This window comes from Orycteropus afer, unplaced genomic scaffold, assembly GCF_000298275.1.
Source record: "Orycteropus afer afer isolate SDZICR_OR568_19922 unplaced genomic scaffold, OryAfe1.0 scaffold00064, whole genome shotgun sequence".
In the NCBI taxonomy this organism is placed as follows: Eukaryota; Metazoa; Chordata; class Mammalia; order Tubulidentata; family Orycteropodidae; genus Orycteropus; species Orycteropus afer.
Window position 1 is genome coordinate 11,161,518 of NW_006921651.1, and position 13,540 is coordinate 11,175,057.

The 13,540-nt window shown below is 40.8% G+C and overlaps 1 protein-coding gene across 1 annotated transcript; it reads left to right on the forward strand.

Moving 5' to 3' along the window:
• Nucleotides 1-1,565: 1,565 nt before the first annotated feature.
• On the forward strand, nucleotides 1,566-13,207 carry OPALIN (oligodendrocytic myelin paranodal and inner loop protein). Its single transcript, XM_007940053.1, has 6 exons — nucleotides 1,566-1,706; nucleotides 4,878-4,913; nucleotides 6,492-6,527; nucleotides 8,714-8,836; nucleotides 10,305-10,361; nucleotides 13,031-13,207. The coding sequence occupies exons 1-6, from the start codon at nucleotides 1,566-1,568 to the stop codon at nucleotides 13,205-13,207; spliced, it is 570 nt and encodes a 189-aa protein (XP_007938244.1).
• The last annotated feature ends 333 nt before the right edge of the window (nucleotides 13,208-13,540 follow it).

Sequence of the window (13,540 nt, forward strand, 5' to 3'; positions counted from 1 at the left end):
ATAGCTTCCTTCAGTTCTAGGAGGCTTCCCACTCAAAATGTGGGAAGAGAAGGGAGTGAGGCGAAACTCACCAGACAGCTCATTGTCCAGTGAGTGTGTTTATTGTGGCAGCTACAGGTCTATCTCAAAAATACAACAGGCTCCAGTGTCCTTTCAGGCATCCTCTACATTGGTGCTGGTAAGGTATTGACTCCATTGTCTCCAAAAAAGTGGTAAATGACTGGGGATGGAGCTGCCCCACAGCTCTGCTTAACCCATTGTTTGCAGAGAGTGGCTGGCTACAGAAGTCTCCAAGCTCTCAGGCCAGCTGTGGCTTCATTGCTGAGGCTGAGGTGTACCAAGAAAGGAAAAAAAAAAAAGTGCAAAGGACAGAAAATGAAAGCAAAGAGTAAAGGCCACATGCTTGATGGAAGCAGAGACCATCCTTCCTGAGGGGAGGGCCAAGGACTTGGCTACACCCTTGACCATAAATGGCTCGGGAGGGCTCTCCAACCAGTGGACTGTCTTGGAGCCACTCCTTACCCTGCTGCCTGTGCTTTCTCAGTTGGATGGTCCTACAAATGGGAGACATATGCCAATAACACCAGCGAGAAAGGAGCTTAAACTCATCAAGGGCAGTGTTTGGAGAAAGCTTTTGGGAGGCTGTCAGAAATGGTGAGTGAGAGCTAACATCTTTTCTATCTCACCCTGAACTCTCAATAACACCATTATAACCCCATTCCCAGGTTCTAAAAGCTCCTGTCTCCTAATTGAATACAACTGTACATCTGCTAAACAAGTGTACCAGACCCTCAGTACAGTGAAGCCAAGGGGCTTGTTTTTTCAGTATTTTTTTTATGTGTAAAACACTAATCATTTTTAAAAACCTGATCCAATTTTTTCCAATCTCATCTCTCATTTAATTTTGTTTCTAAAACCCCATATACAAGGGTGCAGAGTAGATGCTGAACTCCATGCATTTCCTAATCGAAGCACTGGGTCTGATGGATGACTTTGTTTCTTGTTTGCTCAACCTGGCTTTTGCTACATTATCAGGAATATGGATGTTCATAGGTTTCTTTTTCTTTTTGACTTGTGATATATATTTGATTGCGATTTAATAGGAGCTCTGGTAGCATAGTGCCTAAGGCATTTGACTGCTAACCAGAAGGCTGGCGGTTCAAACCCACCAGCCACTCCTCAGAAGGAAGGTTGGGCAATCTACTTTCGTAGTGATACTGCCTCGGAAACCCAAGGAGGGGTTGCTATGAGTCGGGTCTGACTCGACAGCACATAACAACAACAACAACAGCGACTTAATGAAACAAAGTTGCCTAAGTTAGGAGGTAAAATAGAAGAGGTTTCTGTGATTACTTTATTAGGGAGATAATTAAAAGGAGTTGAATTTAGGGTTTGGACTTAGGAAGATCTGTGATCTAACCCAACCTTGACTACTCACCAGCTGCTGACCTTCAGAAACCTATCTTGTACTCAGTTTCCACAAATCCATGTGTCGGAATAAAAGTGCTCACCTCATGGAGAGGATATTGGTACAGTACCTGATAGATAGTACCCACTCAATAACAATGCGTTATTATTCCTCAATTCCTCCTCCCCTGCTCACAAACAGCACCCTCATAACACAAGTGACACTCAGCCAGCGAGATCCTAAGTGCCTCCAGAATCGTTATGAAGATATTAACATAGTTCTTGGACTAATTTTAGCAGTAAGTGTAACCTATGCCATTTAGTCAATTCCAACTCATAGCGACCCTATAGGACAGAGTAGAACTGCTCAGTAGGGTTTCCAAGGCTGTAATCTTACGGAAGCAGACTGCCACATCTTTCTTCCATGGAGTGGCTGGTGGGTTTAAACTGCTGACTCTTTGGTTAGGAATCAAGTGCTTAACCATTGCACCACCAGGGCTCCTTAACAATTGGGGGTTGGATCAAATTCTGGTCTTTTGAATGCTGGTAATCCATGCATGCAACTCCATCCAACTAGTTTTTGCCAAGTAGCTTTCCGGTGACTTTTTCTGTACTAGACAGGCCATAAAGACAATGGTTCCACCTCATATGCCTAGAGTATTTTACAGTTAGGAAGAAACTACCACAGATATTATCCCCTTTGGACTTTTCCTGAGAGGTGAGCGAGATACTTCCCCACTTTGGGGATGGGAAAACTGAGTCTGAGAGAATAGATATATTGTGAGGAAATAGAGGCCAGAGAAGTTGAGTGACTTGTCGAAGGACATGCAGCTACTAAATGGCTGAGTCTGTACTCAAATCCTAATTAGGTTAATCCAAAGCTCAATGTCGCCTTATCCTACCCCACTGCATCTCTAAAGGGTACTTCGTTAGATTCTTCTGTACCCATATCTGTACATTGTTTTTCTCTCCATGAGATCACTGTTTCTACAAAACATGAATATCTTTCTGAAATTGTCCAAAATATTTGTCATCCAAATGTTCATAAACAGTGCATGCAATTGCCTTCTTGTTGCTGATCCCCCTCCTCCGCTGTCCTCCCAATGGAAGCTTTGTCTTGGGCCTGCTGACATCAGTGCCCAGTGCTCCCTGATGAGATAAGGCTCTGGGCAGCTGTGTTACTCAAGGCAGTGACCATCAAGTGTCTCTGCAGCACTTGTGGCCTTGGCTGTTGTTAGCATGATGAGCAGTGGTCAGGTCCCTTGAAGAAAATGACACTGGCCTAAGGCATCCTGAATGTTCTACTCACTCTAGCATTGTCCTGAAAGAAGAGGTGTGTAGTTCTGTGGGCCCGGGAGCTCCAACTAGTCTTCAGAAACCATAGGAGTTGTGTAGAAGCTTTGTGGAGCAAAGGAAAGAGGTCTGTCACCAGAAGATCCAGGTTTTGGTAGCAGCTAACTAGTTGTGTGAACTTGGGCAACGTGGTTACATTCTTGAGCCTAGGTTTCTTCTTCTATAAAGTGAGGGCACCCTCTAAGACAGAGAGGTGAGCTAAGTCACCATTATAGCACGCTGGCTGGATGGGTCCGTCTTGACTGAAACATGTAATCTTTGGGGTAAGAGGTGGAGTGAAGATACATCATTGATGCCTAAAACATTTTTAGTTCACAGAAGATTTTCTCATTTATTAATCCATCTGAACTCCAACCTACCAATAAACTAGCTAAAATAGATATATCAGTAATCTTGAGACTCTCTCCTCTAGAACCATCTTTTCAGTTGGATATGAAGCAGGGACAGAGCTCATTAGTCCTGTTTTAAGAGATGGAAACCAAAACTGTTCTCATTTGTTCATTAGGCAATTTCTGATGAGGCTCGGGGTCTCTGTTTCCTTTTCTACTAATCAAGGGTTTGAGATAGAAGGTCTGTGAGGCATTTCAGGTCTAAAACTTTATGATTCTTTTGGATTTTTAATCCTTTACTTTATTTGATATTCCTATTGTTGGATAGGGAGCTCTGGTAGCACAGTGGCTAAGACACTTGCCTGCTAACCAGACGGCTGGCGGTTCAAATCCACCAGCCACTCCTCGGAAGGAAGGTTGGGCAATCCTACTTCCGTAGTGATACTGCCTCAGAAACCCAAGGAGGGGTCGCTATGAGTAGAGTTTGACTCGATTGCACATAACAACAACAACAACATTGTTGGATAAGTCTAATCTAAGACTAGCAAATCCATTGTTCCTAGAACTATAGAACCTGGTCCTGGGAGGCTTGGGGGAGATCAGGAGCTTGAGTGCAGGCCATGCCTGGGGGTTAGGAGGGCTGGCGCTGTTTCAGGGCTCAGCCAGAGGGCCATAAATTAAACAATGCTGGACAATGCTGGACGTAGGGGCTGTGAGTCTGGAGAAACAAGACCACTTCCGCTCAGGGCCATGAGGGGCAGAAAGCATCACCAGCTGGATCAGAGCAAAGTCCACCTCTTATTCTCATCCAAGCAGAGAAGAGACTTGATGAAGAACCAGTCTGGGAAGGCTGGCATCACAGAGCCCAAACTGGAGTGACAGGAGACGGGAAAAGGAGGAGGCAGGGCCTGTCCCTGAAAAATGCCACCTGGGCAGGCTAACAATTTAGAGTCCCATTGAGCTCATGATCTTTAAATACTGATTCTGTATTTAGGGAGAGGTAAGACTGGGTGAAAGAAGACCTGTGGCTCAGTGGTTAAAGCACTTGGCTGCTGACTGAAACGTTGCAGTGCAAACCCAACAGTCGCTCCTCTGGAGAAAAGGTGTCAGTCTGCTTCCGTAAAGATGATAGCCTTGGAAACCTTGGGGCAGTTCTACTCTCTTCTATAGGGTCACTATGAGTTGGAATTGACTGGAAGGTAATGAGAAGACTAGGTATTGAGTGAAGGAAGGATGGGGAAAGGTTAGCCTCTCCTCGATGATCCTGCCCAGTTTATCTTCAACCCAGAAGCTCGGCATGAGATTCAAAGAACCCTTGTCTTTACTGGGCTAAGTCCTCTTAGGAGGTGGCTTAAGGATCACACATTCTTTCTGGAGTATGCCTCTTAAGGGATTTCACTTCCTACTCTAAGTAGGAAGTGTCAAAGTACTTCTAACCTGAAAGGAGTTCTGGGAAAAAAGAAATGTCAGCATTTCGCTGAATTTCTTGCAACATTTTTGTAGTTAAGGCTAGAGCCTCACTGGTTGGTCCTTTAATCTGGGCCTGCTTGAGGACCTGGGGAGAGAAAAGGGAAGCTAAGGGAAGAACTCATGTCTGCAGGCTTCACGATCCCTTGCCCCAAATCCTAACACTTTGGGGCCAAGATTGGTAATGGAGACTGGGGCTGGCTGACGTTTCGGTATCAATAGGTTCTCTAAGAGCCAGCCAGGGACACTGAAGTTTGAAGGAGGGATCACAAGCCACACTGACCATTCCTGGGAGCTTTAATGTTTCCTTCTCTCTTGCAGAGTTTTTCCCTAAACTTCACGTTGCCGGGTAACACGGTAAGTACATCAGTCCTCAAAGACCAGGCAAGTCAAGGGAAGCCAATGCACAATTTATGCTGGCCTTCCAGAACTCCATCATAATAAGTTATAGTTACCATTTTATAAAGTTTTACTTAATCTTACAAATTTTTCAAAAATCATTATCAATAGTTGGGTGTGCTGAATTTCTTTTAATTATAAAAATTGTAACTACACATTTAGGAAAATGAAGAAAATAACAGAAAAGGCACTACATTTCCATCAGCACAAAACATTTTGGTATAGCCTATTCTAGTCCTTTTTGACTTTACATAAATTTTAACTTTTTAAAAAATCTTTGTACAATTATATTTTCATTCTACATATACTTTCCATTACAGAACAGTCTTCATGATAGAAGATGGTCATTTGATATATTTCCAAGTGGATTATTCCTTCCGTTGGTTAATTGCAATTAGAAATAATTTTGTGATAAGCATCAGTATACATAAATCCTTGTCTGTCTCCATATGAGATTACTTCCTAGTATATGATAGAGAAGGGGGATTATTATTCTTTCTTTTTTTTCTTTTATTGTGATTTGGGTGAAAGTTTACAGAGCAAATTCGCTTTTCATACAGCAGCTCACATACACTTTGCCTCATGACATTGACTATAATTTACCACAATGCAACAGTAGAAGGGAGATTTTTAGATCAATAAAAAGGAGCATTTTATGGCTCTTGATTATGGCATTTAGTTGCAGGTCAAAATAGACCTTTGTAGCTGTAGATGGCGTACAGTTTTAATCCATACTTATCCTCATCTTCTGCTCTTTGGGGTATAAAAATAAGACAACATCCAGGGCTATTTTCTGAGCAGTAGTGCTACTGTGATTGAGCTAGACAATTACTCAGTGGGTTTGACTTTCTCAAATTTTTCAAATCAATTAGTTATATGGTTATTCAAAGAGGACAAACTGAAAGGGCCCAGGGCCTTCTCTCTTAACCCCACACTCTGCCACTTCATGGAATTTCCCTGAGTTGGGGCTAATGTAGAACTTTATTCCTTGAGATTTATGGCTCAAGGCAAGACTCTCACCTGAAGTCCAGAGCTGCTTCTTGAGTGGAGATGTGAGCCGGAATCATGTAATGTATTCATGCAGTGTGGAATTGTCACCAGCAATGTGGGTAATTCACAACCTCAGATACCTCCAGAACCATTTGAGAACGAAGAAGACTTCTCTACGAGCCTTGCTTCCACCAGGATTTACATTTGTTTTCCTTCTAAGGAACGTGTGCTGGAAAGGTGGAGGCAGAGGCAGGAGAAGGCCTCCAGCAGTGGTAAAATGTGATGGCAAATCCACGGAATAATGAAGGCACTACTTGGATTTCTGAGTTCTCTATCCTTGTATTCAAATTTCATTCCAATTGTTACCAGGGAAGCAAAGAAGTAAGGTTCTATTTGGCAATCTTTTTTTTTTTTTTTTTTTTTTTAACGGAAAGCTCAGCAAAGGGGTAAGCTGGAGACAGTACAGCTGAACTTTGGGTAGACTATCTTGTATAATATATACTCTGCAGATTTTGTTTTCTTAAAGGCATGTTCTTCTTTCTACAGACTTCCTCCCCAGTTGTTACAGGTGGGAAAGAAGCAGTAAGTATATCACTTAAATTATAGAACCAGGGTTTAGTCATTTATAACATGGAAACAATAACTCTCTATCTACACCATGCATTTGTTCTGAGGGCTGCTTGGTATGTGCCTGCCAACAGGGCCTGGCTCAACAACTACCTCAAAAGTGAAGGAGAGTTTGGAGGTTCTTTAAAAAGTTAAACATAGAATTACCATACCCACTGCCATGCAGTTGATTTTGACTCCTAGCGACCCTAAAGATAGAGTAGAACAGCCCTACAAGGTTTCCAAGGCCTTAAATCTTTACGGAAACAGACTGCCTCATTTTTCTCCTGCAGAGCATGATGGTGGGTTTGAACTGCCAATCTTTGGATTAGCAGTTGCTTGCTTTAACCACTGTGCCACCAGAGCTCCAAGAATTACCCAGCAATTCTATCCTTAGGTCAATACCCAAAAGAATTGAAAGCAAGAACTCAGCTCCATGCACACAAATGCTCATAGCAATAATTACTCTTAATAACCAAAGGATGAAAACAACTCAAGTGTCCATCAGCAGATGAATGGATAAACAAAATGTGGTATCGCCACGTTGTTGTTGTTGTTAGGTGCTGTTGAGTTGGCTCCGACTCATAGCAACTCTATGTCCAACAGAATGAAACACAGCCCAGCAGTGTGCCAGCCTCACAATCCTTGCTATACCTGAGCCCATCGTTGTAGTCACTGTGTCAATCCATCTTGTTGAGGGTCTTCCCCTTTTTCACTGACCCTCCACTTTACCAGGCATGACATCCTTCTCCAGGGAATGGTCCCTTCTGACAACATGACCAAAGTAGGTGAGACAAAGTCTGGCCATTCTAGCTTCCAAGGAGCATTCCAGCTGCACTTCTTCCAGGACAGATTTGTTTGTTTGTATCACCACACAACAGCATATTATTCAGCCATAAAGAATAATGAAGTTTTGATACATGCTACGACATGGTTGAGCCATAAAAACATGTTGAGTGAAACAAGTCAAACGCAAAAGGGAAAATATTGTATGATCCTGCCCATATGAAATTTCTAGAATAGGCAAATGCATAGAGACAAATGTTTATTGGTGCATAGAGTGAAACAGGAAGTTATTGCCCAAGGGGTATTGAGTTTAGGATGATGAAAACCTTTTGGAAATAGAAGATGGTGATAGTGGGACAACATTGTGAATATAATCAATGGCACTGAATTGCACATTTTTAAATGATTAAAATGGAAGATTTTATATATAATATAATACTAATAATGAAAAGTTTTTTAAAAATGTACAGGAGAACACACAAAATCACCAATGAATTTCACAAAATTGAGCAGAACAGCCAGATACAAAAAAGAGCATACATGTATTTGTATCAATATTAAGTTCAAAAACAGACAAAACTCATCTGTGATGTTGGGATAGTGGTTGCACATGGGGTGACTGGAAGGGAGCAGGATGGGATCCTGGGGTGCTGGCAATGCTGTTTCTTGATCTGGGTGCTGCTTACATGAGTGTGTTCATCACATGGAAATTCATCTAGCTACATATTTATGATTTTTATATTTTTCTGTGTGCATGTTATTCTTCCATAAAACCACTACCATCAAAATGAAGAAGACTCCAGCATTAAATAAGAATTGTAGATGTATAGGCATTTTACAGATTATCTTCAATATTTCCAAGTAATCTGAAGATCTGAAAGTTTATGTGGCTGCAAGGATGGCTATTTCCACTCAGAGAAAAGTGAAACAAACATTTGAAAATTAACTCATTAATATGTTGTATAAATAAATCCAAAGAATTCAAAATGGTGTGGGATATTAGAAAACTGTTTACTTTATGCCAAATTGATAGGTGAAGTGCTATCTAGTGTTGCCTTGAATTGTATCTCCGGGGAAGCTTAGCAGCTTTTCCCATGTTGATTAGACATTTGTGCTTCTGTTCCTAGGAATGGCCTGTCACATCCATTGCACATTTTTCTATTGGACTATCACTGTTTTCTACTTGATTTAAACTGTGAAATAAGTAATTTATCACATACATTGCAAATATTTTTTGTGGTATTTCACTAAGCTTTTGGTTTTGCATATGACATTTAGGGTTTTTTGTTTTGTTTTATTTTTAATCTATAAAACTTTGTTTTCATTCTTGGAGAGTCTAGGGATCCCCTAACTCTGTGCTCTTCTCTCTCTGTCAGGACTGTGGGCCTCCTGTTGGGTTAGCAGCAGGCATCCCATCCCTGGTGGCCACAGCCCTGCTGGTGGTTTTATTGTTGACCTTGATTCGTCGAAGAAGAAGAAGAAGCAATGACTCCACTGAGGTAACTACCAGCTTCTTTGGTTTCCACTGTGCTAGCAGGGATCAGTTTTTTCGGTGAACTGGCTTCTGGGCTAAAAATGTCCAAGTTCAAGACCCATGTCTGTTTCCTGAGGACAAGATAGTGGAAGTTTCTGTGCCTTTGCTTTCTATCTCAGACTCAAGATATTACACGTGAAGCAGAAATGATCTGTCAATACAACCCTCATGTCATTGAAGAAATCTATGGCAACAAATATGGTGGCAAAGGGTTGCAGTGGAAAGGGATGGTTATTGCCATGGCAAGCCCATGTCCATACATGTTCTAAAGTTGAGAAAGAGAAGGGCACAAGCTTCACAAAGAGAGGATGGAGAAAATCTTTGAAAAGATAGGAAACAAAAACGTACTCAGGTGTCTATGGAAGGGATATGTCCAGAAGTATGTGACTCTATTTATTTCTACCCTTTTCCACATCTGAACACACATAAGTCACATGAGAATCTGTCTATCCCTCAAATGCCAGCTTGCTCTGAGGACCATGCCCAGAGTTCAAAGGCTACACAGAGAAGTAGCCCACAAGGTTCTGTAGTTATGATACAATTCTATTCTCTATTTATGAACGTTCATGGTTGTTCTCACTGTAAGCATTAATGGGAAGGTGGAAAATATAGGACCTAATCCAGGCTCTGCCACTCTGTAGGTTACATGAACCTAGACTAGTGACTTAATCTTTTTTGATCCTCAGTTAGTTCAGCTCCAAAGCAGAGGTCATGCAATTACCTGTCTGTTTTACAAAGTAGGCAAAATTGTAAGGAAGAAATGAGATCATGAATGTAAAGATGTTTGACAAGCTATAAACTCTAAAAACATTAAGAAGTATTGTGGTTGTGGGTGGTATTTTTTAAGTAAATGTTTGTCAACTCTTCAGCACACTTCAAAATCATCTAGGAGGCTAAAAAAATAACCAATAGCCTAAACCAGTTAAATCAGAATCTCTAGAAGATAGAGCTGTGCACTGGTCTTTTACAAAACATTTTATTATGGATCATTGTAGACATATACAAAGGTAGAGAGAATAGTATCATGAACACAATTATCAGCACATGGCCAACAATTTCACTCCTACTCCCACCCACTCCTCCACCCTTTCAATTTTGGATTATTTAAAAAGTAACTCATGCTGGTTTCTTGTTTTTGCTTTTGTTGTTTTGAGATGGGTGGTTGTTGTTGTTGTGTGCCGTTGAGTCGGCCCCGACTCATAGCGACCCCTCCTTGGGTTGCCGAGGCAGTATCACTACGGAAGTAGGATTGCCCAACCTTCCTTCCGAGAGATGGGTGGGGGGTGGGGGGGGCTATAATCTGTTTGTTTTGGTTTTAAAGTTCCAGATGATTCTAATGTGCACCCAGATTTAAGAATCACTGCTTTTAATTATGAGCAAGGTCAAATGCTATGACACTTCATTTCTTCTTCTTTGTTTGGGTACCAATTTAGGAAAGTGAGAGACCATATGAAATTTCAGACATCTATGACAATCCCAAGGTATCTGAGGTAAGAGCGCTTAGTTTAGTCTCTAAATACCATTTCTAACACTAAACAAGGTGAGTCTTTTAAAGGCTTTCATGTACAGGAAAAGTACTCTGTGAACACATATGAAAAGAGACTACCTAGTGAAGTTCAAGCACAAAGAAGTTCTCAGTGGATTTTTATTGACTAGACAGCAATGCAAGGTTGATTTAGTTTTGGAAAATCAATTGATGTAGTTTATTTCACTGACAAATTGAAAGAGAAAAATTACATGACCATATCAACAGAAGAGGAGCTCTGGTGGCATAGTGCCTAAGGAAGGCATTTGACTGCTACCCAGAAGTCTGGGAGTTCAAACCCACCAGCCACTCCTTGGAAAGATCTGACAATCTACTTCTGTAGAGATACCACCTTAGAAACCCAAAGAGAGGTCACTATGAGTCGAATCAACTCAAGGACAGTGAGTTTGGTTTTTGGTATCACTAGAAGAAAGTTCAAAAAAATTCACCAGCCATTTGTGATATGAAGTCTTTATTGTTGTTGTTAGGTGCTGTTGGGTCAGATCCAACTCACAGCAACATCACGTACGACAGAATGACTCACTGTCCTGCACCATCCTCACAATCATTGCTATGATTGAGCCCAGCGTTGCATCCACTGTGTCAATTCATCTCTTTGAGGGTCTTCCTCTTTTTCACCGACTCTCTACTTTACCAAGCATGATGTCTTTCTCCAGGGACTTGTCCCTCCTGATAACATGTCCAAAGTATGTGAGACAAAGGCTAGCCATCCTCACTTCTAAGGAGCATTCTGGCTGAACTTCTTCCAAGACGGATTTGTCCATTCTTCTGGCAGTCTATGATGTATTCAATATGAACTTTTAGCAAACCAAAAATAGAATAAGAACATCCTTAGGTTGGAAGATGATATCTTTTTTTAAAATTACAGCAAACATCATACCTAGGGTAAAATGTTGAAAGCATTCTTTTTAAGATCACAAGCAAACCAAGGATGTTCACTCACCAATAGGATAATAAAAAGAAGTAGAAAGTATAAGCCTAGAAAGGAAAATATAAGGCTTATTATATGCAGATGATATGATGTCTATGAAAAAAACTAATAATATAATAATTTATAAATTATTAAAATTAACAAGAGATTTTTTAACAACTTTACTGGCTATAAAATCAATATACAAAAGTAATTTGTATTTCTGAACACCAACAATTAGAAAAATTAATTCTAAAAAGTATCATTTTACAATGGCAATAATTATATATATATACAATGATGATGAAAAAAATCTAACAAAAGTTTGTAATTCCTTCATGGAGAATAATAAGAAGCTTTAGTAAAAGAGATTGAATGAGACCTAAATAATGGCAATTATATACTCCGCTCCTGGATAGAAGACCCAATAGCATAAAGATGTCAAACAACTCTAACTGATCTATATAAATAAATATCATTCCAATATAAATAAAATATTTAAAAAGTAACAACATCAGATGGAAAAGATAGAAAGCAAATGGCAAGATGGGGAATTTAAACCTCACCATGTCAATGACCAGGAGCTCTTGGGCGGTACAAATAGTTAAGACTGACTACTGGCTGAAATGTTGGTGGTTCAAACACATGCACAGGCACCTCGGAAGACAGATCTGACCATCTGCTTCTGAAAAGTCATAATCTTGAAAACCCCGAGCAGTTCTATTCTGCACACATGGAGTCTCCATGAGTCAAAATTGCTGACTCAACAGCAATAATAACAAATATTAATAATTGCATTAAATGTAAATGGTCCAAGTACCTCAAGGAAAAGGCAGAAAATGTCAGATTGCATTTAAAAGCTGCTTATTAAAAAAAAAAAAAAAAAAACACCTCACTTTAAATATAAAGACACATAGATTAAAAGTAAAAGGATGAAAAAAAGAGATATCATGCTAACGTTAAACAAAATAAAGATTGAGTAGCTATATTAATGTCAGACAAAGTAGATTTCAGAGCAAAGATTCTAAGCAAGGAAGGGACTATCCCTTACCAGATGACTAGCTCCAGCAAGTGGTCTCCTCAGAGGCATGTGCGTCTTTGGAGTTCCACGTCCAGCTATCTCCTCTCTAGTACTTTAATTGTGAACTTGAGCTGTTGCAATCTTAATAGACTCTTAGTTTGTTGTTGTTGTTGTTATGTGCTGTCAAGTCGGCCCGACTCATAGAGATCCCTCCTTGGGTTTCCCAGGCGGTATCACTACAGAAGTAGATTGCCCAACCTTCCTTCCGAGGAGTGGCTGGTGGGTTTGAACCTCCAGCCTTCTGGTTAGCAGTCAAGTGCCTTAGACGCTAAGCTACCAGAGCTCCTTAGCTACTTCTCCTCAATTCTGGGAGTCTGCTGGTTCTGCTTGGATTCCCCATCTATAACACCGCTGCTTGAAAACTCTCCCAAAGCAATAAGCTCAAGCCATTGTAGGCCTCTCCTCATTTATTTTTTGTCTCTCAAGGATCACTTACCTTCTTTGTCTGAAGTCCGTGTCTTGAAAACTATGTTTCTTATTTTGTCTGAGTTTTGGTTGTTAGGTGGGAGGGTAAATCTGGTTGCTGTTATTGCATCTTGGATGGAAGTAGAAGTCTCAGCAGTGCTTTTTTTAAAAAAAAAAAAAAAAAAAAAACACTGCTTTTTTTCTTCCCCCCCTCAAGAATCCTCAGCGGTCACCCACACATGATAATATTGTGGGGACAGAAGAAGGCCACATATATGTGAAGACTGTAGCAGGAAGTGAGGAGCCCATGGGTGACACTTACCGTCGTCCTCGTGTAGAAATGGAGAGAAGGCGGGGATTGTGGTGGCTTATACCTAGACTGAGCCTAGAATGATGCTGTCCAGTTAAGACGTGGACCTGGAGCTGGAACAGAGCCGAAAACACAAGGATTAGTGCTTGGAGTGAAGAGGGATGCCAACCTGCTTCTTAACCAATTGAAATTTCGTTTGCAGATCTGGAAAATTCCTATGTTGATTTGTCTCTTTAGAGAATAGATCCAATAAAGTTCCTTCCAACTCTTAGATCTTTGGTTTAATAAACAGTGAAGTGCCTGGTGCGGTTACTGTGCATCCAGAAGGAGCTCTTGGGTCTTATTCTTGGCCCTAGCAGGTTTTTGCTTTCCTTTGTAATTTTGGGGAAAGGACTTGTTTCTGAGTGTCTTACCTTC

Coding starts and splice junctions, on each gene's coding strand:
- OPALIN (XM_007940053.1), top strand. CDS start 1,566: ATGCGTTATTATTCCTCAATTCCTCCTCCCCTGCTCACAAACAGCACC. Junction 1,707..4,877: donor TTCTTGGACTAATTTTAGCA/GTAAGTGTAACC, acceptor TCTCTCTTGCAG/AGTTTTTCCCTAAACTTCAC. Junction 4,914..6,491: donor TCACGTTGCCGGGTAACACG/GTAAGTACATCA, acceptor TTCTTTCTACAG/ACTTCCTCCCCAGTTGTTAC.